At 43.2% G+C, this 27,493-nt stretch overlaps 1 protein-coding gene across 1 annotated transcript; it reads right to left on the reverse strand.

The window, feature by feature from the left end:
- Positions 1 to 1,302: 1,302 nt before the first annotated feature.
- On the reverse strand, positions 1,303 to 27,386 carry LOC146961903 (uncharacterized). The gene is given in 58 exon segments (XM_085771720.1): positions 1,303 to 1,568; positions 1,649 to 2,058; positions 2,144 to 2,279; positions 3,008 to 3,105; positions 3,283 to 3,383; positions 3,561 to 3,737; positions 3,938 to 4,141; positions 4,747 to 4,959; positions 5,191 to 5,400; positions 5,495 to 5,689; positions 6,124 to 6,195; positions 6,848 to 6,907; positions 7,010 to 7,231; positions 7,747 to 7,980; positions 8,097 to 8,225; positions 8,458 to 8,604; positions 8,607 to 8,678; positions 8,773 to 8,889; positions 9,093 to 9,167; positions 9,981 to 10,214; positions 10,338 to 10,499; positions 10,919 to 11,002; positions 11,236 to 11,325; positions 11,624 to 11,824; positions 12,360 to 12,593; positions 12,697 to 12,795; positions 12,945 to 13,028; positions 13,564 to 13,785; positions 13,930 to 14,109; positions 14,613 to 14,825; positions 15,982 to 16,215; positions 16,578 to 16,811; positions 17,258 to 17,407; positions 17,536 to 17,703; positions 17,835 to 18,128; positions 18,210 to 18,364; positions 18,454 to 18,631; positions 18,948 to 19,079; positions 19,412 to 19,480; positions 19,739 to 19,813; positions 19,979 to 20,146; positions 20,477 to 20,533; positions 20,631 to 20,907; positions 22,176 to 22,275; positions 22,377 to 22,521; positions 22,601 to 22,753; positions 22,848 to 22,967; positions 23,101 to 23,230; positions 23,717 to 23,804; positions 23,916 to 23,967; positions 24,065 to 24,139; positions 24,217 to 24,284; positions 24,677 to 24,758; positions 25,346 to 25,465; positions 25,551 to 25,669; positions 25,780 to 25,869; positions 25,972 to 26,084; positions 27,205 to 27,386. Coding segments are annotated over 58 exon segments (8,628 nt in total). The 5' UTR covers positions 27,261 to 27,386; the 3' UTR covers positions 1,303 to 1,317.
- Positions 27,387 to 27,493: the final 107 nt, after the last annotated feature.

Consider the following 27,493-nt stretch of genomic DNA (forward strand, 5'->3'; position numbering starts at 1 on the left):
ACTGCAAATTAAAGCAGTAACTAAGCTGCAGCTGGATGAGGAGAGCTCTCGGTGTCTGGGTCCAGGAGAGAGCGACGATTGGAGGACTCAGATGTTGAAGTTATGACAAGTTACAACTCACAATGAAACTGGCTCATCTGACCAAACCTCCTGTGGACTGGTAAAGCAAGGATTATTTTTGTAACTATGGATCTGGTACACACTCAAGAAAATGATGAGACAGACTCAAAACTACATCAAGAATGTCTTTATTATTATTAAAAGAATAGGATAAAAGCGTAGAAAAAAAGTATAATGGACAAATAAAAGTAGGAAAAAAGCCAGAGGCATTTAAAAGTATTGCACTTGTTGATTTCACTGAGTTTTACACATGTCCTCCTTCCTTGGAGACTGAAGCCAATTCTCCTGCCTGGGTTCACCGGCATCCAGATCTGTAAACACACAGAGCAGAGAAATGAATACTCATGTAACATACAGTAACAAAGTGAATCACGCTGGCTTCTGTCCTTCAGAAGATGTTCCATTCATAAAGGTCTTAAAGCAGATGTGAATGTTAAGTTTGTTTTCAATGATTTGCTCTTATTAAGCGTTTCAGTCATCTGTGAAATGTGTTTTATCTGACTGGAGTGCTGTTTATACACCTCCTGTTAAATAAGCCAATAATGATACTAATAATAACAATTCAATAACTTTAGTCACTGATGCCAACATAAACTCACCACCTCCACCATTCCCCTTTTGTAAACAACAATGTTTAGTGTGCACGCTGCTGCACTGTTGTTTTAATGAGACAAAACATGGTTGACATTTTTATAGCAAGACATTATAGTGGCTTGTGGATTTACATTTCAGTCGCTACATCTTTAAATGTAAAAATTATTGTGATCAGTGTTGTGATATGGAAACCCATTTTCACCAGGTGAAGAAAAACACAGAATTGTTGAGACAAAGAGAAAACAACAGAAACTGTAAGCCAAGGCAAAATAGTAGGAATATAGAGTTTCAGATTAATTTATTAAAAAATAATGAGGAAGTATCTTAAAAGTTTGAGTCTCCAACTTATTTGAGATGGTAAGTCATTTGACTGTTTGCATGTATATGAACCTGTATTTATCCTGTCCATACTGTTCACCTCTACAAGTAGAGACATGTCCCTTTAAATGCAGTGATACAGCATCACAAACAATCTTTGAAGTGACTCTGAAGGGGGATCAGTCGCAGGACTATTGGAGTAGAAGGTTTGAAGTTCAGCAATTTCAGTTTGGGCTAAGTTGTAATTAAGACTTTGTAAAGTGTTTTGATTTGGACTGGATTTCTTTATTCCAAGTTTTGACCTTGTTCAGTAAATGAGTGGAAGCCGGTCAGTGAAGGGATGCTTAAAAATAGAAAGGTGAAGTTAGCTGTGCACCAGTCATGTTTAAAGCTCAGTGGCCGACAGGTGAAGTCCCATCTCCCCTCGTGTTTGTTAGTAATGAACCAGTGATCCCTCAAACACAAGCAGCAGTTACCCGTCTCTCCAGCTGCTGTATCATCATCATCATCCTCTGGCAGAACAATCGGCTCGGGTCCTTAAGGTGTTCAGACAGTGTTATGAGAGAGTAACAGACAAGTTGAGCTACGATAAAGCTAAGCTGTGGTGGTCACTTACCAGGAATGGTGCCAAGGCTGGAGTTGTCAAAGAACTGCTTGGGACAAGTTCTGGACAGGATCTCTGAACTCCCGCCCATATCAAAGAATCTGCTTTTGGAGGAGTCGAGCAGAGAGACCTTCGGAGAATCCAGCAGCTTCCTGGGAGAGTCCAGCAGCTTCCTGGGAGAGTCCAACAGCTTCCTAGGAGAGTCCAGCAGCTTCCTGGGAGAGTCCAGCAGCTTCCTGGGAGTAACCTTAAACTTCTTAGGGGAGTTGAGGAAGTTGGCGCAGTCCGAGGTCATTGGAAGTCCCCTCTTGTTGGGACTGCTGGGGGATGTGGACTTGTCCCCTTCGGGTTTGCTCTTCACTTTTAGCTTGATGGCTCTGCTCTTCCATTTGCTGATCTCTACCTGCTGACTGGAAGCCAAGCTGTAGAGACACAGGAGGAGATACTCAGGGCAAGCCGAGAAAAAAAATGTCCCAGTTGTTCTAGATTAAAAACGGATTATTTTACCTTTCTAGCTCAGCTATTTTCACTTGAAGCTGTTTGACCTCCTCCTCCAGCTTGGTCTTCTCCAGGAGGATGCTGCTCTTGATCACCAAACCTCTGGGGTTGGTCAGTTTAGTATGGAGGTCCTCGCCCTGCAGGACTACATTCAACAGAATGACATTAGTGTTGGTGTTGCAGTTAACACCTGCTCATTTCACATCGTTACACCAGTTTGTATTTCCACCCATGCAGAGAACTCTTCGTATGTGTGACGTAGATGAGGAGTTGTGGGGACGTGGAGCGCCAAAGGGAGTTTATCTGTGTTTGGAAAAGGTAACTGAAGAGGAGGGGGGACAGACTGATTCAGAAAGCTGTGTACTGTATGCACAGTACACAGTCAAACCTCTAGTGTGTCTCTTTATGCATCAAATTGCTAAATTAAGTCCAATTGAAGACATTTAAAAAAGTATCTCCACATACCGGTATATGGTGTATTGTCAATAGTCTAAAAAATATAATGATATTACTGACCACATCACCCAGCCCTATTAGCAGGTGCTTTGTGCAGCATTAAAAGGACAGAAAATAGTGGAGCATTTAGCAGCTCCAGACCAAATATTGAGCTAAACACCACGACACATGATCATCGCGTTGATCTTTGTGGAAATAAACAGCTGTAATGTGTTCAACGTTTCACCTTGAGGGTGATATGGTGATTCTTTCAACTGCACGAGCCTGCCTTAGTAAAACTAAAGATCAGTCTTAAGAACATTCTGGCATTTGTGAGATCAACAGAGATTTAATGGAAGACAAGTATTTCTAATAGAGGCGTCTCATCTACAATCGTGTCATGAAACAGTCACTATGTTAAAGCCTGCAGCGACTTACATGACTCCTCTCCTTGCTGCTGTGACAGCCTCAGGGTCTCCTTCAGCTTCCGGAGTGAATGTTCCCTTTCACTCAGCACTGTGTTCAGTTCCCGGATCCTGAGAGGAGGAAAAACTCACAGTCAAAATCAGTCGGCAAACCACAAATGAACCCTTCTGTGCTGAGGAAAGTGACCGTCTGCTAACACATTCTGAGGACCAGCAGAGATAACCTGACATTTCAACAGCCTCCTGGGCAAAGACAAGATAAAAACACAGCCTTAAAATGATCCTTACTCTTCTCGGTGTTTATCAGCTGCTGAACTCAGCTCCACCTCCACTTTGAACAGTTTAGTCTTTAGTCGTTCCAGCTCTGCTGCGCTAGGGGATTTATTTTTCTGATATAGAAAAAGACAAAAAACAAAATCAGCATATGAATGTATGTAGGTTAAAAAAATCACCTGCTTCGAGAACAAAAACGAATAACTGCAATAAATGAGCTCTGAGTATAGCATCATACTCTGAGACAGAAGACCTTTACAACCACGAGAGGTCGTTATAATCTTTGGACAAACCTCAGATTCTCGCAGTTTGCTCCTGAGGGTCTGGATCGCATTCTCTTTCTCCTCAACTTGTGCACGGCTATCCTGCAGCTCTGTCTGCAGCAGCTGGGTGGCCTCTTTGTGGTTGGACACCCTGTGGCTGGCGGTCATGTGAGCGTCCTCCAGCTGCTTGTTCTCTGCACACAGAGCCTGGAAAACAGAGAAATAGCTGCTAAGAAATGACGGTAGACACGGCCTCCAGTTGTTTTGAGATGAACTGCTGAACAAAGAATATTGAATATGAAGACCTGTTCATGCTACGCTACATGATAAGAGGTGTGTGCAGCACACTACTTCACACAACCCATGTTGCACACTTCAGATACACAGAGATGTAAAAACAGACATACTTTGACTTTGTCTTGCATTTGTTGGAGCTGAACAACAAGTTGCTGGTTGTCGTTCAGCAGGGACAGCTCCGTCTTCAGGGAAGCTCCCTCCAGTGCCTGAAGCAGCGTGGCGCTTTTGCTTCTCTCCTCTGTGAGCAGAGAATGAGCCTGAGCCTCCAGCTCCATTAGCTCCTCAAACAGACCACTCTGTTCACCGATGAAGCCCTGTGAGAGGTGCACAGACGAGGCCATGTTAGAAAGACAACCAGCTATGCTGCGAAAAAAAAGAGTATTAGCTAAATCATGTTAAAAATCACTGGAAAATGCATCATACACACTGCCATCACATGTGTAAAACCAGGATATTTACTAAAATGGTCAAAATGTTGTGGCCTGAAAAAATAAAAATAAATAAAAAACACATTATTTTACTGGTCTCAGGAGAATCAAATATTTTGGTGACTTTGAAGACACAATTTTAAATGATGAAGAATAGAAAAAGATATGAAAACAAAAAACACTTAAGCATCTTATCCAATATGGCAGCAGTTATTAGACTATTAAGGGGAACAAGACAATATTCCACAGATTTCAGTGTGATGTGTTTCTACATTGCAAATTTGCAGCTTGATACTGACTAGTGATCATCAGCCCTCTGAGATTTGAAAATAGTGCCCTGTTAAGGTCACACAATGCTATAAAACATTGGGCTTCTATCTTGTAAATACAAAGAATCATCAACTAGGATTCACATGAAAAAATAAAAACACTCAATAAAACTTAGACACAACCTGCTCCTGCCCATGGAGGAAGATAATGTTGGACGTTACCTGCAAATATCTCTTCTGGCTGTGAACTACTGCAGACCTGCGTTTCAGCTCACAGCTCATGACGCTGTTGAGGTGGCTGGAGCTGACAGGCTGGGTGCTGAAGATGGCCTGCAGCTGCTCCTTGAACCTCTTTCTCTCTCTGACCTCGGCTGACAGCTCGATGGGAACGGACGACGTGTAGGCCCAGAGCTTCTCCAGAACAACGGCCATTTTCTATAGAACCAACAGAGTTAGAGTTCAGCGATGTTGGAGGAATTAACACACAGAAGATACTGTAATGTAAAAGTCACAGGTTCCACTATCATGACCCGAGTGAGCTGTAGGACTGCACAATTAACTGAAATATAATCAAAATGGCAAGAGAGCTAAACTAAAAAAAAACAAAAAACATGACAGTGATGATAATTTAAAAATATGGCTTGTCCGTCAGCAGCACACACTCACCTGCTGATAGAGCTGTCTCTTGTCCAGCAGCTCGGTCAGTCTGTGCTCCCACAGGGCGTTGAGGTCTGTGTCTTTCACAGAGTAGCTGGGCGCCTGCACCCTGCACAGCAGCACATCCTGCAGCCGCCTCTCCTCAAACACGGCCAGGTCTTCCTTCACCAGCTCCTCGAACAGCTTCCTGTAGCTCTTGGCCTGCTGATCCGGACAAATCTGGAAAACAGACAGCAGCGATTTCTGGGTTTACCATCTGATCAGAAGGCATGAGACCTCTATAAAATATCTGAAATGAAATATTGATATATACCACAATGCTTCGCTGACTCTGAACAGTCTTAAGTCCCAGTTCACAGATGGCGTTATAGGAATCCAAGGCAGGTTTTGGAAGAGAGCTCAGCTGATGAGGCTTCAGGGAACACTGGATCCTTAGGGACTTGTCCAAAGGCGCGGAGTTTTGACTGTGCCAGGTGTCAATAAAGTGCTGGAAACCTCTGAAGGACTCCTGCAATGAAAGCAGTTCAGCAGGGTCAGCAGTGTCCTTTATTGTCATGTGTTTGATTAGGAAGGACAAAATAATAACTTCAGAAGCAACATAATAAGCAAAAAAAAAAAAACATTAACAAAAAAGGTATTCAATAAAATACTTTTTCACAATTAAGTTGGCTTCATGTTTTCCATTTCTCCAGTCAAAAAGCTGAGACCTCCAGACCTCTAGTCTGAACCATTACCAAACTACAGCTGTTCTAACTGTGATGTTTCTAAGAGAGGGGCGGGAGCTCATTCATGTCAATGTTTACTCCTGTGACATCTGAGTGTACTGTTATGCCCATCACTCAGAGCAACAGAAGATTCTCCTTGATGGAAAGGTTCATTTGAAAAACAAATACACTAAATGTGTTGATCAGTGCTTCTTGATCAGTTGACAGGTGACATTACCTGAAGCTGCTCAGTGGAGCTGTGCAGCCTGGAGGACAGCGAGTCCTGATCCACACGACTCAGCTGCTGCAACTGAGGAGAGGAAAGAAAAAAAAAAGGTCAAATCTATAACACCATTGTCATATGGACACAGCTCCTCTCCTTTCCAAGCATTTAACCAATTTCATGTATTTGTCTATTTTATTTGTTTGTCTGTCATATTATTATCATCACATACTTTTCCTAAGATCTGTTTTGTCTGATTGTTTTTAAATGAAATAAATAGAATAGATTTTTTATGATCCATCCACCAGAACCAGATCCACATCACTGTCATTTCTCAGTGATGATGATGATGATGATGTGGTATCACGTTATAATTTGGCTTGTCCTGTTTGATGCTGGATAACAGACTAATGAAAACTGTGCCTTGTTTTCCAGTAACTGAAAAACAAAGGTATTCAATCATCACAATCATTTACTCTCCAAAGCACATATCAGCTCTAAAGTCAGGCTCACAGTGAATGGAAGAGAAAAATATGTCATGCTTTTGATGTGGGTTAAACGCACTTCTCTGTTGTGTCTCTTGTTGGGCTTCAGCAGAAGTGAGTGGGGGAATGGAGCAAATGTTTGTACACTGGAAATGTGACAGTGCTATAACATGATAAGTTTTTGAATGGATGGTGCTACTGCTTTAACACTTTGCAGCAGGAAATAGGTGCAAAGCATTTTCTTGCAAACTTACCTCATGTTCTCCTCTCTCAGACTGCTGCTGCACCGTCAGCTGCTCCTGGATGTCTGAGATCTGTGGTTGGAGGAGACAGTAGAGAGTAGTGCTGGGTTAAGTAACTGCTGTTGGGTTATCAATGGCACTGCATAACTGCACAGATGTACAGATGATTTTTACCATCTCCATCCTGTCGTCCAGCTGTTCACTGAGCTGCTGCTTCTCCTGTCTCAGTCCCTCCAGTGTCTCCTGCAGCTGATCTCTCTCCTCGCTCAGAGACGTCACTCTGCTCAGCAGCTTCTCCATCTCCTCTGTGGAGCTCTGAGTGCTGTTCTCCCTCTCGAGCAGCAGGTTCTCTCTCTCTGCTCGAGCTCTCTCAAGCTGCTCACTCAGAGTCTTTGTCTGTTCAACATAAAAACACCAGCAGTGAAAGATTTGTTTTAAACATATCTCTGGATGCTCCAAGTGTGTGGCGGCTACTAACATCTTTGTTTCCATATTGCTGCCCATGTTAACAAGTGATAACAAACACTCTGCCTGCATCAGAGGCAGGTCTCATGCTGCTGTGGTGCATGATCTAGAGATTTGGTCTTGCTTATTTTTTTAACATGTGACTTGAATTTTATCTGTATAACCAAATATCATGAATTTTGCTCAAGAGCCTTGACGATCTGTGCAACTTTATAACCCCCTCTGTTCTCAGGCAGCAGATTGAGATTCAGTAGATATGAAGTATCAGTCAAATAGAAAATATCAAAACACTATCTCCATCCTTTCGTCCAGCTCTAAAATCATAATTATATGAGTCAAGATAGATATTTTCCCTCCATCAATGTGCATGTGCAAATGTGGAAATAAAAATGTCCTATCACCACTATTGTTATAGGATCTATAATACATGTTTCAGAGTGACATGCCTCAGTCTGTAGTGTCTCCATCCTGTCATCCAGCTGTTCTCTGAGCTGCTGCTTCTCCTGTCTCAGTCCCTCCAGTGTCTCCTGCAGCTGATCTCTCTCCTCGCTCAGAGACGTCACTCTGCTCAGCAGCTTCTCCATCTCCTCTGTGGAGCTCCGAGTGCTGTTCTCCCTCTCCGACAGCAGACCGTCTCTCTCTGCTCGCACACGCTCCAACTCCTCAGTCACACTCTCGATCTGTGGAGGAACATCTCATTGTAATTTCAGATACTGGGAGGGTCATGAATAAGCTTTTTAACAAAGCAGCCAGCGTGGCAGCAGGTTCACTGTGTGTTCTGAGTGTTGAGTCCTGCCTGATTGTGAAGCTCTTGTATCTGGTGGGCTCTCTGCTCTGCCTTCTCGCTCCTCAGCATGCCGATCTCATCCTGGAGAACTCTGATCTTCTCCTCAGACGCCCTCAGCTCCTCCTGGTGCTCGATCATCTGGAACACACAATAACACAATAACCACCTGTGTTTATACTGTAGCAGTCAGATCCCTCATTTAAGTTGTTTCCAATTGATTGATAAATCGGATTAGATTTTGTAAATTTTTTGTGTATGTTTATTTTGAACATTAATTTAATTTCAGATTTAGAGACCTGCATCCGATCGAAAAGACGTACAGTTGAGTTGTGGATGTGGTTGTATCAATGCACATTTCTCTCTCACAAACCTCATACTGTAGCGTCTCCATCTTTTCTTCCAGCTCCGCTCTGAGCTGCTGCTTCTCCTGTCTCAGTCCCTCCAGTGTCTCCTGCAGCTGATCTCTCTCCTCGCTCAGAGACGTCACTCTGCTCAGCAGCTTCTCCATCTCCTCTGTGGAGCTGTCCTCTCTGACAGAAGACTTTCTCTCTCTGCCTCAGCGTTCTCCAGTTTCTCTGTCAGAGTCCTTATCTATGACAAACAGAACAATGAAAGTTTCATCCTGCTGTGTTTCAGAAAGGTTTATTCTAGCCATTTATAACACTGTGGGGTGTTAGACACTTACCTGTTGATCTAGAAGGTGCTCCTTGTCCTGACTCAGCTTCTGCAGGTCAAAGTTCATCTGCTTCTGTTCACTCAGCTCCTCCTGGACCGACTTAAGGAGCTTTTGTGAAGTGGAAACCTTAAAGAAAAAATATTCTCACATCAGCCTGATTTACAAACATTCATGAAGCAGAACAATTAGGAAAAAAAAAAATGCATACATTAAAAACAAAACTGACAATGAGTATCCACCAAATAAGAAAACCTTAAAAACCAGATAAAAACCAGATAAAAGTACAAAACTATTAAGAACGTATTATCATAGTGATGCCCAGTTCCCACCTCTTGCTGCAGATCATCTTCGAGCTGTTTCTTCTGCTCAGCAACAGCCAGTAAAGAAGTATTCAGGTGTGTCATCTGTTTAAGCAGATGTCGGTCAATTATTCATTTCAATCCTTACGATACTTTCATCAACAAATCAGACACTGGTGACATTTAATCTGCTTAGTGCCAAACAGACATCAACCTCAGAGGCTGCAGTCCATGCACCAAAGGCTGCAGTTCCTCTACTGACCACTGGAGTCTGACTCCAACAGTGATGTAGTACACTAAAAATGTATGCTTTTTGCAATGCGTGCCGCTGTGGATCAGCTGATCGCACCTCTAGATGATCAACATCGGTGGCGAAAGACCTGATAATCCATAACCATTTGTAACGATATGAGCAAAAATATATTTTCCCAAGATCAATGTGCATGTGCATGTGCAGGGGCGCTGTGTAGCTCAGTTGGTAGAGCACCCGCCCCATGTGTTGAGGCTATAGTCCTCGCTGCAGGCGGCCCCGGTTCGAGTCCCGCGTCGGGCGGCCCTATCCTGCATGTCATTCCCCCCATCTCTGCCTCCCATTTCCTGTCACACTCTCAACTGTCCTATCAAATAAAGGCACGAAAAGCCAAAAAAAAAAAATATATATATACAATGTGCATGTGCAGATGTGGGAAATTAACTCAACTTTAAATAAAAATGTCCCATCAGCCCCACTACAATATTAACACACCATCTCCATCCAGTCCTTCAGCTCTATCGGCGGCTACAAACACGTGATCATCTCTAATTATATGAGTCAAAATTGATATTTTCCCTCCATCAATGTGCATGTGCAGATGTGGAAACAATGTCAATCAGCGCTATAGTTATAGGATCTATAATACATGTTCCAGAGTGACATGCCTCAGTCTGTAGCGTCTCCATCCTGTCGTCCAGCTGTTCTCTGAGCTGCTGCTTCTCCTGTCTCAGTCCCTCCAGTGTCTCCTGCAACTGATCTCTCTCCTCGCTCAGAGACGTCACTCTGCTCAGCAGCTTCTCCATCTCCTCTGTGGAGCTCCGAGTGCTGTTCTCCCTCTCCGACAGCAGGTTGTCTCTCTCTGCTCGCACACGCTCCAACTCCTCAGTCACACTCTCGATCTGTGGAGGAACATCTCATTGTAATTAATGAAAATGCTGGGAAGGTCATGAATTTAACATACGAGCATGAACAAGCTTTTCAACAAAGCAGGTTCGCTGTGTGTGCTGAGTGTTGAGCCCTGCCTGAGTTTGAAGTTCTTGTATCTGGAGGGCTCTCTCTGCTCCTCCCTCACTCTGAGGTCTGCTCTCCAGCTCTGCCTTCTCGCTCCTCAGCACGCCGATCTCATCCTGGAGAACTCTGATCTTCTCCTGAGACGCCCTCAGCTCCTCCTGGTTCTCGATCATCTGGAACACATCACACCACAGCAAAGTTTACACCACCCTGTATTCACGTCTTTGAACTCACGGTTTGTTCTAAATGTCTGTAGATCGCTTCACAGTGTTAAATGGACCTCGAATAAAGTGCAAAAACTACAGGGAGTCTGCCTCTATTCATTCAGTTAGAAACAGCTACGCATTTAATTTGAGATGCATTAATCATTGTTTCGTGATTTTAATCTTCAGTATCCTCTGAGAGTTCATCTCCTACTTTCTCACAACATCATTGCTTCATTTAGTTATTTCTTTAACATCTTTATGTATGTTGCCTTGTGATAGCACCTCTTTCAGTTCATGTTATGAGTGATGCTATAGAAATAAAGTTTAGTGTTTTGTTGAAAACGTCAGTGTATATTAATCAAAACCAAGGTGAAAATAAAACTTACGAGTTCAACGTTTTCTTGGAGGTCGGACTTCAACTGGCTCCCCTCTGCCAGAGCTTCCTCCAAACGTTTCTCCAGTTCCTGGACCTGGGGTGCACATGGAGGGATTATTAACATCTTCAACATCATTCAGATTCTCTCACTAGGTCCTTTATCTGCTTATTAAGAAAAGAGCATCCAGCATGCAGAAATAATTCTCTTCCAAAGGCGCCAAGTCAGCCCGTGTTTGTTTCCTAAAGTCTTGCTCAATGTTGAGCACGGCGAAATAAATGAAATAATAAAGACAACCAGGTGTAAGAGGGAGAACATGATGATCTGACCTGTTCAAGCTGTTGAGCGTCCTGCTCCTCTCTCAGTGACAGAGGCTCAGAGCTGAGCTGCTGCTGCTGCTGCTGCAACTCACACTGCATCTACATGGCACAGAGGAAACACATGTGAGAACGTGGCCGTGGTTTGCTCTGGCCATCTGGAGATGTTTTATCATCACTTTCCACATCATTCTTTTCAGATTGTTTAACTAGACTAAATATTGGCATTCAAGTGAGTTTTATTATCATAACAAACTGCAATTTCAGATCGGCTGCCAATGAGGTCCGGAGAAAGCTTCTGATTCTGTACATCTGATAGTCTTCAGTATTTGAATAAAAGTGTAAAAAGTGTACAGAAAATACCAGAATCTTAATATACAACTTAGGCCCATGTTCTTACCATCTCCATCCTGTCGTCCAGCTGTTCACTGAGCTGCTGCTTCTCCTGTCTCAGTCCCTCCAGTGTCTCCTGCAGCTGATCTCTCTCCTCGCTCAGAGACGTCACTCTGCTCAGCAGCTTCTCCATCTCCTCTGTGGAGCTCTGAGTGCTGTTCTCCCTCTCTGCTTGAGCTCTCTCCAGCTCCTCACCCAGACTCATTGTCTGTTCAAATGAAACATACATACATAAAAACACCAGCTGTGAAAGATTTGTTTTAAAATACTCCTCCTAAGGAAACGCTGGTTGTTTCTAGTGTGTGGCGGCTACAGAACATCTTTGTTTCCATATTGGTGCCCATGTTAACAGGTGAGAACAAACATCAGAGGCAGGTCTCATGCTGCTGTGATAGAGATTTGGTCTCGCTTATTTGTGGTTGTACTTCTCTGTCATTGTGCGATGTTTTGGTTGTACTATTGTAATAGTTATGTGCTGGCTATGCTTGTCTGTTTTAATAATGTCATGCTTTGTCCACATGTTTAACATTCTGTCTACTGCTGCTCTCTAATGTTCATTATGTTTTTGTTGTTGTTTGTTCGGTGGCAAAAAAAAAACATGTGATCTATCTATCTCTACTTATATCAGTAGAAAGAGATATTTTCCCTCCATCAGTGTGCATGTGCAGATGTGGAAATTAAATAAAAATGTCAATCACCGCTACTGTTATAGGATCTATAATACATGTTTCAGAGTGACATGCCTCAGTCTGTAGTGTCTCCATCCTGTCGTCCAGCTGTTCTCTGAGCTGCTGCTTCTCCTGTCTCAGTCCCTCCAGTGTCTCCTGCAGCTGATCTCTCTGCTCACTCAGAGACGTCACTCTGCTCAGCAGCTTCTCCATCTCCTCCGTGGAGCTCTGAGTGCTGTTCTCCCTCTCGAGCAGCATGTTGTCCCTCTCTGCTCGAGCTCTCTCCAGCTCCTCACTCAGAGTCTTTGTCTGTTCAAATGAAACAAACGCATAAAAACCCCAGCAGTAAGTAAGAGGATGTCAGGACACTGTGAAAAGGATCAAAAGGGAGCATATACTGGAAAGAACAAACCTCCTGCTCCAGCTGAGCTTGTCTCTCTTGGTTTAGCCTCTCCAGGTCAAGGTTTCTCTGGATCTGCTCTTGTAGTGGCTCCAGTAGAGTCTCTGTGGTCTAAAATTAAAGACACAGTTGAACATCTGCACTCTCCCATACAAGAGGGGAAATCTTCAGTATCACTGATGGTGTTGCCCCACGTAGACCCCAAAACATTAGATCTCAATTTGACCAAAAATAAATAAATAAAAAACCCTTTCCCTCACCTTCTCTTTATGACTCTCTAGATCACTTTCCAGCTGGCTCTTCTGCTCAGTGACGGCCTGCAGAGAAGCCTGAAGTTGCTCCATCTGTGAAGGAAGTCCAGAATTAAATGACATCAACCGAGGGTCCTAACTACTCCCAACAAATCCCCTGAAAAGACGCAAATCATACGAGTCTGTCCGTCAGATCATGTCCCTGTCCCCTTTGACCTCATTTCTCAGCTGAACCCATTTTCCCCATATGACCTGCATATTTAGGGACAGCTCACAGATATACATGTTCCACCTCTCAAAATGTTTCAGTAATTTTGTAAGGCAGCTGCCAAGTGTAGTTTTTTGCAATTTGAATGCACTCGTCATAACTGAGGAATGTGTATTACAAAGTGGGTTTAATACGTTTTGAACTGCAGTGAAGCTTTATGGTTCATGAGAATAAGATACATCAGGCTGAGGTCAAACAGTTTGAGTCTGTCATTGTTGATGAGAAAGAAGTTGAGTTAAATTTTATCTGTATGGCCAAATATATTGAATTTGGCTCATTTGTGCATCCTTCTTGCTCTCAGGCAGGAGATTGAGATTCATCAGATATGAAGTATCAGTCAAACAGAAAATATCAACACACCATCTCCATCCTGTCGTCCAGCTGTTGTCCGAGCTGCTGCTTCTCCTGTCTCAGTCCCTCCAGTGTCTCCTGCAGCTGATCTCTCTGCTCACTCAGAGACGTCACTCTGCTCAGCAGCTTCTCCATCTCCTCCGTGGAGCTCTGAGTGCTGTTCTCCCTCTCCGACAGCAGACCGTCTCTCTCTGCTCGCACACGCTCCAACTCCTCAGTCACACTCTCGATCTGTGGAGGAACATCTCATTGTCATTAATGAAAATGCTGGGAAGGTCATGAATTTAACATACGAGCATGAACAAGCTTTTCAACAAAGCAGGTTCGCTGTGTGTTCTGAGTGTTGAGCCCTGCCTGAGTTTGAAGTTCTTGTACCTGGAGGGCTCTCTCTGCTCCTCCCTCACTCTGAGGTCTGCTCTCCAGCTCTGCCTTCTCGCTCCTCAACACGCAGATCTCATCCTGGAGAACTCTGATCTTCTCCTGAGACGCCCTCAGCTCCTCCTGGTTCTCCCTCTCTGCTTGAGCTCTCTCAAGCTCCTCACCCAGACTCATTGTCTGTTCAAATGAAACATACATAGATAAAAACACCAGCAGTGAAAGATTTGTTTTAAAATATCCCTCCTAAGGAAACACTGAATGTTTCTAGTGTGTGGTGGCTACAGAACATGTTTCCTGCCATATTGCTGGCCATGTTAACAAGTGAGAACAAACACTGTGTCGGCATCAGAGGCAGGTCTCATGCTGCTGTGGTAGAGATTTTGTCTTACTTATTTGTGGTTGTACTTCTCTGTCATTGTGTGATGTTTTGGTTGTACTATTGTAATAGCTATGTGCTGCTATGCTTGTCTGTTTTAATATTGTCATGCTTTGTCCACATGTTTAACATTCTGGCTACTGTTTCAGTGGCAAAGAAAAACCAAACATGTGATCATCTCCAATTATATCAGTAGAAAGAGATATTTTCCCACCATCAATGTGCATGTGCAGATGTGAAAATAAAAATGTCCAATAGCCACTACTGTTATAGGATCAAAAATACATGTTTCAGAGTGACATGCCTCAGTCTGTTGCGTCTCCATCCTGTCGTCCAGCTGTTCTCTGAGCTGCTGCTTCTCCTGTCTCAGTCCCTCAAGTGTCTCCTGCAGCTGATCTCTCTCCTCGCTCAGAGACGTCACTCTGCTCAGCAGCTTCTCCATCTCCTCTGTGGAGCTCCGAGTGCTGTTCTCCCTCTCTGCTTGAGCTCTCTCCAGCTCCTCACCCAGACTCATTGTCTGTTCAAAGAAAACATACAACAACAACAAAAAAAAAACATGTGATTATCTATAGGGGAGAGCGGGGTAAGTAGTGCCAATTTTTACTTAAATTGCCTTTAAAGCAAGGGGATTATAATAATGCCCCCAACTAATATATGTACATATAGTTTAGGATGTTGTGCATCCCTGGGAACAATCACTTTGAATCTTAAATCAACTGTTTCAGAAATATAGCTTCAGAAAAAAAAAAAAAAATTCTGGCACAACTTGCCCCCGGTGCGGGGTAAGTTGTGCCATTAGAGAGAATACACTGGGGTAAATTGTGCCATTGATAATTGAAGTAAAACAGATCATTTAATGATAATGCTATATAAAAGCAAGACATTCAATACAAAATTAAAGCCAGAAGCAGCGATGATCGGGCCCTCGCTTGTCCCCATGCTGTCGCGGGGGCCTGAGGCACGCTGGGGGCTGTGGCGCAAAGAAACACAACGTTTTGTTCATCCACCAGGCTACGAGCACAACCAGACTGGGCAGGTGTGTTCAGGGGCGGTCCCTCATCACACATGTTAAGTTTCAAGCAAATCCGTGCCACTGCCATGTTTCTCCTATACACAGACAGCACTGCCACTGGCACAACTTAACCCAGGCCCTTTGGCACAAATTACCCCAAGCCCAGCATTTTGAGAAAAAAGGATTCCCCAGCTGTTTTGGGCTGGCATCATGCTAACTGTATAGACTCATGGTGTAGCTTAATAAAGCACTAAAACATGTATGGACTGTTTTCAAAGTTATCTATAATTGTTCAAACACGGCAATCAAAAAACCTTGATCATAGAAATTTTACTTTAGAGGGAAAAAACTAGTTTTTTGAACATAAATGTGCTTTCCTCTCAAGCCATGTGTCTCCCTTCTTGATAGGATGAGTGAAATGGATGCCCCTTCAAAAATATGTGGTCACATGACCAACTTCTTCTATGGTTTTCTAGATAACAGGGGTGGAACTACTTGCCCCATGGCACAAATTACCCCACTCTCCCCTAATCATCTCCAGTTACATAATTAGAAATAGATATTTTTCCTCCATCAATGTGCATGTGAAGATGTGAAAATAAAAATGTCCAATCAGCACTACTGTTATAAGATCTATAATACATGTTTCAGAGTGACGTGCCTCAGTCTGTTGCGTCTCCATCCTGTCATCCAGCTGTTCTCTGAGCTGCTGCTTCTCCTGTCTCAGTCCCTCCAGTGTCTCCTGCAGCTGATCTCTCTCCTCGCTCAGAGACGTCACTCTGCTCAGCAGCTTCTCCATCTCCTCTGTGGAGCTCTGAGTGCTGTTCTCCCTCTCGAGCAGCAGGTTGTCCCTCTCTGCTCGAGCTCTCTCAAGCTGTTCACTCAGAGTCTTTGTCTGTTCGAATGAAACATACACACATAAAAACCCCAGCAGTGAAAGATTTGTTTTAAAAATGTATCTCCTAAGGAAACACTGGATGCTTCTAGTGTGTGATGGCTACAGAACATCTTTGCAGCCATATTGCAGCCCATAGGTGATAACAAACATTGTGTCTGCATTAGAGACAGGTCTCATGCTGCTGTGGTGGAGATTTGGTCTCACTTATTTGTAGTTACTGTGCCCTGTCATTGTGTGATGTGTTGCTTTTGAAAGAGATATCTTCCCTCCATCAATGTGCATGTGCAGATGTGGAAATAAAAATGTCCAATCACCACTACTGTTACAGGATCTATAATACATGTTTCAGAGTGACATGCCTCAGTCTGTTGCGTCTCCATCCTGTCATCCAGCTGTTCTCTGAGCTGCTGCTTCTCCTGTCTCAGTCCCTCCAGTGTCTCCTGCAGCTGATCTCTCTCCTCGCTCAGAGACGTCACTCTGCTCAGCAGCTTCTCCATCTCCTCTGTGGAGCTCCGAGTGCTGTTCTCCCTCTCCGACAGCAGGTTGTCTCTCTCTGCTTGCACACGCTCCAACTCATCAGTCACACTCTCAATCTGTATAATTGTATTTAAAAAAATAAAAACCAACATCAGTGTGACTGTCGCAGCTCGTCTGTGAATTATGAAATGGGAAGTTCTGTGGCTCCCATTTCAAGTGTAAGGGTTAAATCAGTGATGGTTAGATCCATTATAGACATACAAACAAAATGTGAGGCTCCTGGATTATGATACAGTTCTACAGGTCAGACTATAACACCCTTCAACCTCAAGCTCAATTTCTATTGAAGCTGTTTAGAGATACAAAACTGTAGCAGTCTCAAAATGATTCATCATTAGAATTGTGCAGAACACACAGCAACATTTTCATGTTTACGTGAGATTGAACCAGAATCCTAAAGTAAATTTTGTTGTGTTTGTTCAGCAGTGCATATAACAGAATTTAAACTCCAAAGGTTACAAAGTCAAAAGCTTCCTGTCCTGATACTTTAAGAAACTGTCACCTGTGTTTGTTTGGCCTCCAGCTGTGCACTCATCTCATTCAGACTCCCATCCTGTGTGGATGTTTGTGCAGTTTCCAACTCTCTGATCAGCTCCTTCTGCTCTCGGTTCTTTTCCAGGGCTGTCCTCAGCTCGTCCTGGTTCTCAATCATCTGTTTGATGAAGAATATGCTCCTTTACGATACGCAGAGAGAAACACAAAACACAAAATCCAGGAACATCTGATGGAGGTTAATAAATGTTAACATTTTAACTGTAAAGCTGTCTCATGCTAACTGACCATCTCCACGTTTTCCTGCAGGTCTGTTTTGAGCTGGTCTCTCTCAGCAGTTAGGGAAGCCACGGTGGAGAGCAGCTTCTCCGTCTCCTCTGACGAGTTCTGAGCGCCAGACAGGAGAGTGTCTTTCTCAGCTTGCAGCGCCTGCAGCTCTTCATCCAGCTGGCTCAGCTAGAAACATCCAAGAGGTTGGACAATTTATCGAATTTGAATCGTGATTTTGGATTTTGATCTCACAACTACGGAGCCCCTTAGGCGACATGATGGGTGAAAAAAAAAAGGATGAAGTTTCTCGAGATTACCTTCAAGCCTCTCTCTTCATTGATAGCCATCAGCTGACTCTTCTCAGAATCAGAGCGCTCCAGGTCTGAGTGCAGTGAGTCCAGCTGCTGTGTCACATCGGCACACTGCTGCCTCAGCTCCTCCTCCCTCTGAGCAGCAGCACTCAGATCAGCTTGGATTTTCAAGATCTCATCCTGAGACGTCTGCAGGGAGCTTCTGAGCTGCTGAGCGTCCTCCTGACCCTGAGTCTGGGCCGACAACAGGCCGTCCCTCTCGGCCTCAAGAGTGCACAGCTCCTCGGTCATCTCACAAATCTGAGGTAGCACACAATCAAGTCACAGGGTTACTGTTACTATCATCTGACACCACCCAGTACGGACGTCTGAAGGACTTACCTGCTTCATCTGGTTGTCCACCTTATTAGGAAGTTCTTGAAGTGAGGGCAGCTCCTCCAGCTGTGCTCTGAGAGCTGCTTCAACTTCCCGACACGCCGCCAGCTCTTTACTCAGATTGGACACTGTCCTCTCGAGTTCCACGCTGTCGATCAAATCTGGAGACAGAGAACATCTTACAACTCACATCCATGTGTACGACAGACAGTGGGCTACACTGTATAAACACTGCAGCTTCGACGCCTACTTTTTGGGACTTTGCCATCGAGCAGAGTGGTGAGCTTGGAGTTCTCATCGAACACGACATTCAGCTCTTTCTGGAGGTCGTTCTGCATCTGTCTGTAGCGCGACTTCTCCGTCTCCAGCTGGAAACGCAGGCTGTTCACCTCAGCCTCCATCTTGCCGTGGTTGGAAGTCAATGTGACCTGGAGAGAGGACAATGAACTCTATATTATACACACACACACCATTTAGCACAGGTGTGTAACCATTTCACCTGAGGCTGCTGTGAAAACTGTCGATCACACAGGTTCACTTTGTATGTCCTGTCACGAACTATGCACGTCCCACTCTATTTAAACAAATGACACTGTTTTCTACACAATAGACACTCAAGAACTAAAGTTCTGCTCTTTTCCTGAACGCACTAAAACACTCCATTTGCCTTTGGCCTGCCCTGCAGTGTCAGTGATCTCCACATCAGCTAGATTTTAAAGGTTTCAAAGTGTTAACTGGACTAACGTTCGTCTCCTCCAGAAAGATGTTTCGACTGCGAAGGAAAGCCCACTCCTTCTTTGTATCCCTGCTGACGCCCTCTGCATCATCCAGAGAGCGACGGAGCTTGGTCACCTCCTCTGCCAGGTCCTGGTTGCTCTGTGGGAAGACGACATGACAGAATTAGACTGCATAACGTCAGAGGTCACCTGCTTTTCTAAAACTGAACTGACAGTCATGTCAGTAAAACAAATTTAAAGCTATGTCTGAGTAATGTAATATTATTTCACAGATGTAAAGATATTTGTGAAGATGATCAGAAACACTTTGGTAAAGAAAAGTCACTAAATCCTCCAGGACATTTATCATCAGCTCCGGGGTTATAGTAGCTCTCTGCTAAAACATTCTGTCCTAGATGACTTTATGTTGCATGTCTGATATTTACAAGTGAAAAGAAAACCATAAACACACACACCCACACAGACACGTACCATACTCTGTAGGCCCTCTTCAAATTCATGTTTCCTCTTCAGGTCCTCAGACAGAGATTTTACTTTGTTCTAGAAAAAAATGAAACATACAAATCAAAATATTGGACACATTTTCCACAATTGAAGGCCAGCATGTAAATAATCTCAGAACTCAAACATTTTTTATTTCAGAATTTACAATTTGTCCATTTTGTCTAACAAATATGGAAAAAGCAGGGTGAAACAATGTGACACAATAATGGATAAAGGCTTTAAAGACAGTGTGTGTACTGTTAATGACAAATTCCTTCAACAAAATGATGTAATAAACCAGAGCAGTGAATTCACCTGAAGCTCCTCGCAAAGGAGTTCACAGGATTCCTTTGCATTCTTCAAGCTGGAGATTTCATTGTGCAACTGGCTCTGCAAGTTTGTATAGACAAAATGAACACAATGTAAATAAATACGATAATTAAAAAAAAAACCTGTAATGAAAAACATATTTAGTAATGTAGAAATAAACAAAGGGAACAAACAGGATATCAATCCCTCACTGCAAGTGGGGTCTGAATGAAAGGAAAGCTTTACCTTCTCCTCCGTCCAGCAGTCCTCCTCCAGGGATTTGAACTCATCCAGCTCTCTCTTCTCCTTCAGCTCCCGTGACAGAGCAGTTTTCTCTTTCTCCAGAATCTCCGTCTGCTCTACGAACATGCCCATCTCCTCCTTCAGATAGTCTCGCTCGGCAACCAACATGTCCTGGAAACATTTCAGCAGAAAACATTTACAGTTCAAATGGTCTTTTATATCATGGCTGCGTGAATATATTCATTTATTGGTGGTAACCCTCTTCTTTTATGTGATTTAAAATGTAAAATCACTGGTTAATGCCAAAGTCAACTTCAGAACTTAATAAGTGGACAAACAGATGAAGAAACTGAGTGTTTCTAAATTATGGTTTACTAACGACCTTTTCCAGGAAACAAATTCAAATCTCAACAGGATTTTTCTCCTCTAATATGCAAATCAGGCTGAAAGAGATGGTGATGAAGAGAGATGTTTGAGAGATGAGGTGGTCACAGCAGTTACCTTCTCTGAAGCTAGAGTTTCACACAGTTGGATGGTTTCTGCAAAGTCTCTTCTCGTCTAAAAACAAAGGTCGACATATTAGCAATGGCAGGAGCAAAAGGAGCTAATTTGGCTGTGTGGAGTTGCAGAGCAGGTATATTTAAACTCACTGCACCTGTAAACCTTCAGTCAGAGCATGGTTCTGGTCTTCCAGCTGCTTCTCCAGGTCGGTCACTCTCAACTGCAACATCCCTGTGGTTTCCGTGGCCTCGGTCCTCTGCTGGACCTCCGTTTGTAGCTGCAGCTCCAGCTCGGCCACTTTGCTGTTCAACATTTCCACTGCTGTCATGGCCTCCTCTTTCTGTTGACTCTCCTTTTCCAGCTTCAACTCCAGGTCAGACAGCTTCTCTGAAAACCCACGCGTCTGATCTGGGCACCCGCAGACTTTAGGGCTGGTAAAGAGATAAAATACACTGTGAACTACCTACAAATACTCACAGACCAGGACTCATGGCGTTGCAGTGTAAAGCCACATGGTGTACACTGTTTTTTTCAGTTTCAATTAGGGGTGTGACGATACACTCATCTCACGAGACGAGATATAGGACGGGACCAACAGACTTTTATTAACCGAGAAGTACTTGATATATTTGTGTTAATATAAGTCTTAAATAGTTATATCTTCCGACAGCAATCACTTACATAGAGTGTTTGGACCGAAACACGGGTCTGTCAGTGACTCTGCTCTGCTCTGAGCCGAAGAGAAAACGATTTATCGTTTCCCTCATTAACTTATCCAATACAAAATCCAAAACTCCACAGCGCTGTGTGTGCAGCCAAGGAATGCCGTGAATGTGGTGACGTAGCGAACGAGGAGCTGTTTTCGGTGCGTTCAAGGAAACTCGTATTTTTCCGACCGTGAAGTCGTACCAGTTCGATCTGGTACGAGTTCACCGGTCGGAAGTTACGAGTGGCAGTTATAGTGACTTTCACCGGTAAAACAGGTCGGAAAAACAGGAGTGGGTTGCCTGAAACGCTACAAAGTCGTAAGTTGTGACTTGAAGCTGTAATTTACGATTTCAAAAGCCTGCCTGGAACGCAGCATTAGCGAAAACGACCGGACCACTTACTTCTGCTTTAAGAAAACTACAATGACAAAATATATGACTGGACCATGCGCTGGTTGATAAGTTTTGTTTTTACTGAGGAGGAATGAAGAACTCAGCTGTGACTGAAAAGCACCTAAACCAAGTCGAGTAGAATTATAACTGTGTAGTGGAAAGGGGTGCAAAGTAATGGTAACTGGTAGTGGAAACTCTGCTTTACATTTTTTAACATAAAAAAAAAAAAAAAAAATCTCGCGAGACAGATTTTTAACGCGACGAGAAATATCGTCGAGTTTAATCGCGCGAGATCTCGTGGGACGAAATCTCGTCTCACCCCTAGTTTCAATTTATGACAGTTTGGGCCAGTCAGTCATTTGACCAAGTGAGAACCTTGCATGAATAAGCAGCATAGCCAATGGATGGACAGATTATCACAGCGTCACAGTCCTTTTATACAAGACTATCCATATCCACTTCTAGCATCAGTTAAACAGAGAAAAACAAAACTTAATTGATGATATTGTATATTCTCCTGTCTTGAGACATTAAAGGCATTTCATTTTCTACCTTGAAAATTTCAATTACAATGTGCCTCTTCACAGAAAGATATCTACCTGTCTCCAAAGCTTCGAGTAGTCACAGAGGCCTGACTCATGTCCATTTCATCTAATGGCTCATCAGGAATCTGCCATTGAGAGTCAAAGTCCTCGTCATCTGTTGAGATAGAACGTGCGCACATTAAAGCCATGATCAGATGCAATGCAGCTCATTTGGAATAATAATACCACTAATGGTTCATAGTGCGAATATCTCACCTTCAGCCAGCTCAGACAAACAGGAGTTGTCGGCTTTCCTCTTCCGAGCTTCTGCGAAGCTGAGGTCAGACGGACCGCGGCCGCAGTCAGATGGACGGGAAAGTCTGATCATCTTCCCTCCCCACGTGACTCTGCGCTTTGGCATCTTGGAAACAGAGCAGCTGTCAGTACAAAAACGAGAAAGACCGACATTTTTTTCAGCTGCATTTTTACGACTTGGATACCTTTTTCACAGGAACCAGGTTGGAGCTGGTGACGATCAGGTTGGTCAAGTTTCGGATCCTGTCCTCTTGTTCTCTCTGGAGTTGGTCCCTTTCTTGGAGCAGCTGGGAGAGCTCCTCCTTCTGAGTCACTGTGGTCTGCGTGATTGACGAGACCTGTCGGAGGAGGTTGTTCGCTCAGGTTAGTGATACTGTGATGGGCCAAGAAAGAACGTGGCGGAGGAAAAATCAAATGGGTGACGACGCTTGCCTCATGAAGCCGTCGCTTGAGGTCGACAATTTCATTGCGATACCGCTTGAGCAAAGCCCCGTCATCAGACACCTCTGTCACATGGGGATCGTTCTTCATTTTCTTTGCAGTGCTGGCAAACTAAAAAAAGAAACGTTCTGTTAACCATCATCTTTTTTTGGATCAACGTCACGGACTGTAGTGGTCAACATTTCTGTAGTGGTTCACACCCGAGCACAGGAGCAAACTCAGATGCCAGCGTCGGGGAACTAACCTGCAGGGTGCTGAGGGTCTCATCCAGGGCGACAGGAGTGATGGTACAGATGATGACTGTTTTAGCGTTTCCACCCAAGGAGTTCTGCAGGATGCGTGTTAACTTACTGTCTCTGTAGTTTGTGAAACCCCTGAAGAGAGACAATGAGATACAGCCCATCATTCCTTCATCCAATCATGAACATGCCAAAAAGGCAATTAGGTTATTTACATTCATGCACGTGATGCGGCCAAATTGTTGGCGGAGTCACAACAAATAAGTGCAACATTTTGTTTACATCTGGGTCTGCTTGGGGCAGCATCCGTTGCCATGATCACTAATAATGTGCATTAGAATTGGCCTTAGAGAAAGAATGGGTGGAACCGTTCTATCACCACTTCTAAAAACTGAATATTAAGCATGGATCTCGGCTTTGTCTTCTCTAAATATAATAATAGTATAATTGACAAATATAAAGAAGCCACTTTATCATCTCTCAATGGCAGTATCTGGTAAGTGTTACAAAGAAATGAAAAATGAATAGAGATATAGCAGTGAGACTCAAAGAGTTACTGAATGTGTAAATTCATGTTTCCCCAAATGATAACAAGTTCATGAAGTTTCCATGTTTACTCACCCCTGGTTTTCATCAGTCAGTTTCTTGATCACTTGGCCAAGTGTGAACAGGCTGCGATTGATATTGCAGCCTTCCTTCAGACGTGCACCTTAGACAAAACATAAAGCAGATACGCTGTGATGTACACACAGTAAACACTGACAACACATCAGGTCTGCTAGAGAACGCATTTCATAACCCATTAATTTATGCGTCTTACCTTCAGCTCCTGTTTGACTTGCTCTCTCAGATCCAGCGAGATCCACTAAATTCTACAAGATGAAGCCAGTGAACAAAGAATAAATACAACACAGTACAAGAGAGCAAAGTGAACAAAGACAGAACACAAACCAAAAATCAAAAGCTTACCAAATGAGATACAATAATGGCTCCATCTGCATTTTCACCTGATGCTGGGTCAGTCCTTTCTCGACTCTCTAGAATCTGAGGAAAACAAAATCACGTCAAATCCACATTTCCTCTGAATACCACACGTTGATGAATGTTGGGGTTTTGCTTACCATTCTGAAAATGGTGTGCGAGCGGCTGCTCCGCTGGTTCATCTTTGTTTTTCCATAGTGGCGGTTCTCTACAAAAGGCAGGTTTTGAATATGGATGGATTTGAATATCTGGTCATCACAAAGCGCATCATCTTCTAGATTCACTGAGCAGCTGCACACTGCTGCTGCTGGGTTATGTGTGCACTGCCACTGAAATTCCACACTATCAGCAATATCAGCAGGCTACTTATGATTTTCACTCAGACAGAGCGCAAGTAGGACTAAACCTAAAATTATCTTGGCATTCTGAGTCATCAACCAGTGCATAAAATCCTCCCTGACCATCTCCTCATTCTACAAAGGACGTACAGGGAAAAGTAAGAGAAGTGACGGTGAAGAGGTAAATGTGAGGAAGACTTAGTAAAATCATTATAGGGGAAACATAATAATTCTCATGTTGTATAATTATCTCAGCTCTTACTTTCTCCTTTCCGAATCCAGGCCAGGGCTTGAGAAGGAGACACAACCATCTCCTCAGTCAGGTCAGCCACATAGATGTTTTTCTGCAGACGGTAATTATCAACAGAATCATGATCATGTAAAACAGAAAGCACATGTTTTTTTGTGAGTTTTGCTTTTGTGTATTATATTCTGAAATATGATCACAAGGAATTTATAACAGTATTATTTTAAGTCACTTCTCCAGTAATCTACCTAATCCATCAGAGACAGCTTTGCAGCAACCCCCCCCCCCCAAAAAAGTCCCTTGTTGTAGCCCATAACACTTCTTCCCCAAAGACCTCCTTGGTCTGGGTCGGTTATTGTTCCATTCCAAGTTTTAATCCACAGATTTTTTATATTTGGAAAACTTCAGTCATAAGTCAGTCATATTTGCATGGTGTGGTAAATGTAAAGTCTATTGGCCAAGCAAGAGATGAGTAGACATGAAGGAGGCCGCATCTGTTATAACAATATAGCGATGAAATTTTGATAAAAATGTATAAAAATTAATCATTGGTGTCCGACACATTGCTCTTCCAGGTTGTAGCAACTGATTGGTAAGATTAATCAGGTTTCCACTTCAACGGATCTAAACTGAATGTCGGCAAAACATACTGAGCTCCAAACTTAAACTCAATAGCTCACTTACATTGATTTGCTCTCTAACTTCCAGTGGTTTTCTCTTCCAGGTGTCAACCAGCAGATCAGTCACGGTCTCGTTGTAGATTTCCATGTAAGACACTCGGAGAAGAAACTCCTTCTTTGGAAACTTTAGTCAAACACAAACCATTGGTTAGAATAAAAATCCATTATGCAACAAACTGATACACACAAACATCTAATACAACTCTTACATTTTTAATGGATTGGAAGACATCCTCTACAGCCAGAGGTATCACTCCGGGAGTATGGTCACTCCCCATCATGGTGAAAGTCTTTCCGGAGGAAGTCTGCCCATAAGCAAATATGGTTCCTGTGGAGCATACACACAACGTCAAAGTTAATTACAGTATGGACCATACAGCTAAAGTGTGTAGGATGTAACAACAACAAATTGGTCTCACTATAATTTCTATTACAAACCATTGTATCCCGCAACAGTGGAAACAACCAGAGGCTTTGCAATGGTCTGGTACAGCTGATTGGTTGTTTCATCAGAAGTGAACACTCGGTCTGCAAACAGGGCACATTTCCATTTAGATGACTCTGAATGGCTCAAATGAATCACAACTTCTGGTAAACATGTTTCTCAATCCTAGATGTTGAAATACATACCAAAACTAAAGCTCTTGGTGGGATTCCCATCATCAATCTGCTGAATTGATTTCTTATCACATTTCCAAAAATGATGGGGAGGCTTTGCATTCTCCGATGCAGCATCTTCTTCCCTGTAAACAGGAGATTCATTCAAGATATACATGTAAACATTAACAGACTATCTAATTGCACATCTTCAAGGCAGAATGTTTGGCATCGCTCTGTGAGATGAATCTGTGGCTGAATACATCCTGAATGATTTTATGAGCAAAGACTGGGAGTAGAACATGAAACAGTTGTATGTGTCATGCACAGCTCCACAGGACAGAAGCATTTTTTTTAGGTTCACAGTATGAGCAAGGGTCTGATCTAAAAATGTTCAAAGTGCATTTATAATTTCAGCTGGTGATGAAATGAAAAATGATGTGCCCACTGCCCATAGAATTGCTGACATACAAAAAATGATGGAAAACAATTACTGGTAATTAGACTTTTTAGGGATTAAATTCAATTGGAGCAGCTCGGTGGTACAGTGACAGTGCTCAGACATTGTTGCCTCCCTCACAACCCACAACTCTCTAGGTTTGATTCCCAGACCTGACGTCTTTCTCTGAGGAGTCATTGTTCTCCCTGTGCCTGTGTGGGCTTCCTCCCTTCCTGGCTTTATGTGCCTTGTTTGTCTCAATCGGCCTGTGATACATGGTTTGAAATTATAAGCAACAAACCACTCGTCATAATGCTGAGAGCAGGTAAAGTTTCAGCACAAAGGCGATCATGGGGCTGAAAAAAAAAATAACGTCACAGTGTGACAGCCTGGGTCAGTGTCTGTTAACGGTACCGCTTCAGAGCTAAATAAAGCCAAACACTGGCGCCATCCTCGCTCCCTATGGAGATTATATTACTGGACGATAGCTCCTGATCGACCCTCGCTGTAGAGATGGATGAAGCCAAAACAAATGATCACCTACAGAAAAATGTTTTAGAATAGTTGATCTTATTAAACACCATTCAGACGAAAAGGACGTCACGACACGTTTGTGGCTCCACTGCTAAGTTAACTTATAACGTTAATTTAGGTTTCGTTAATTCACGACCAATAACGTTACAAATTGAGGCGTTTACAATGTGGTTTACCACTAGTTACGGTAATTTGCTGAAAACAGACTTAAATAAAACGCCTGGCAGGCTAACGTTAGTGTTAGCATCGGGTAAATTAACGTTAGCCTAAATTTGGACTGCTCGGTTACTTACCTCGCAATAAGCGGACGGACTCGAACAGAAACGGTCACAGCCGACTCTTCAGTCATTTTGTCTTTCGAATTTGTTTCTAATGAAACAAACAAACAAAAAAGTAGCTAATACATTGCTTATAAATGACAATAACCTAAATACGCCTAGTCCGTTGACGTGAGTGCACCAAAAGCGACTACCGTTGATCTGTTTGAATTTCAGACACTTTGTTGTGATTGGTCAACGCCGTCGCTGGGCAGTTCCATTATGTTGGAGGCGGAGGTGGGGGTGAAATTACCACCGGGACATA

This window comes from Trachurus japonicus, chromosome 24, assembly GCF_045865225.1.
Source record: "Trachurus japonicus isolate A0001 chromosome 24, Traja_1.0".
NCBI classification, from domain to species: domain Eukaryota; kingdom Metazoa; phylum Chordata; class Actinopteri; order Carangiformes; family Carangidae; genus Trachurus; species Trachurus japonicus.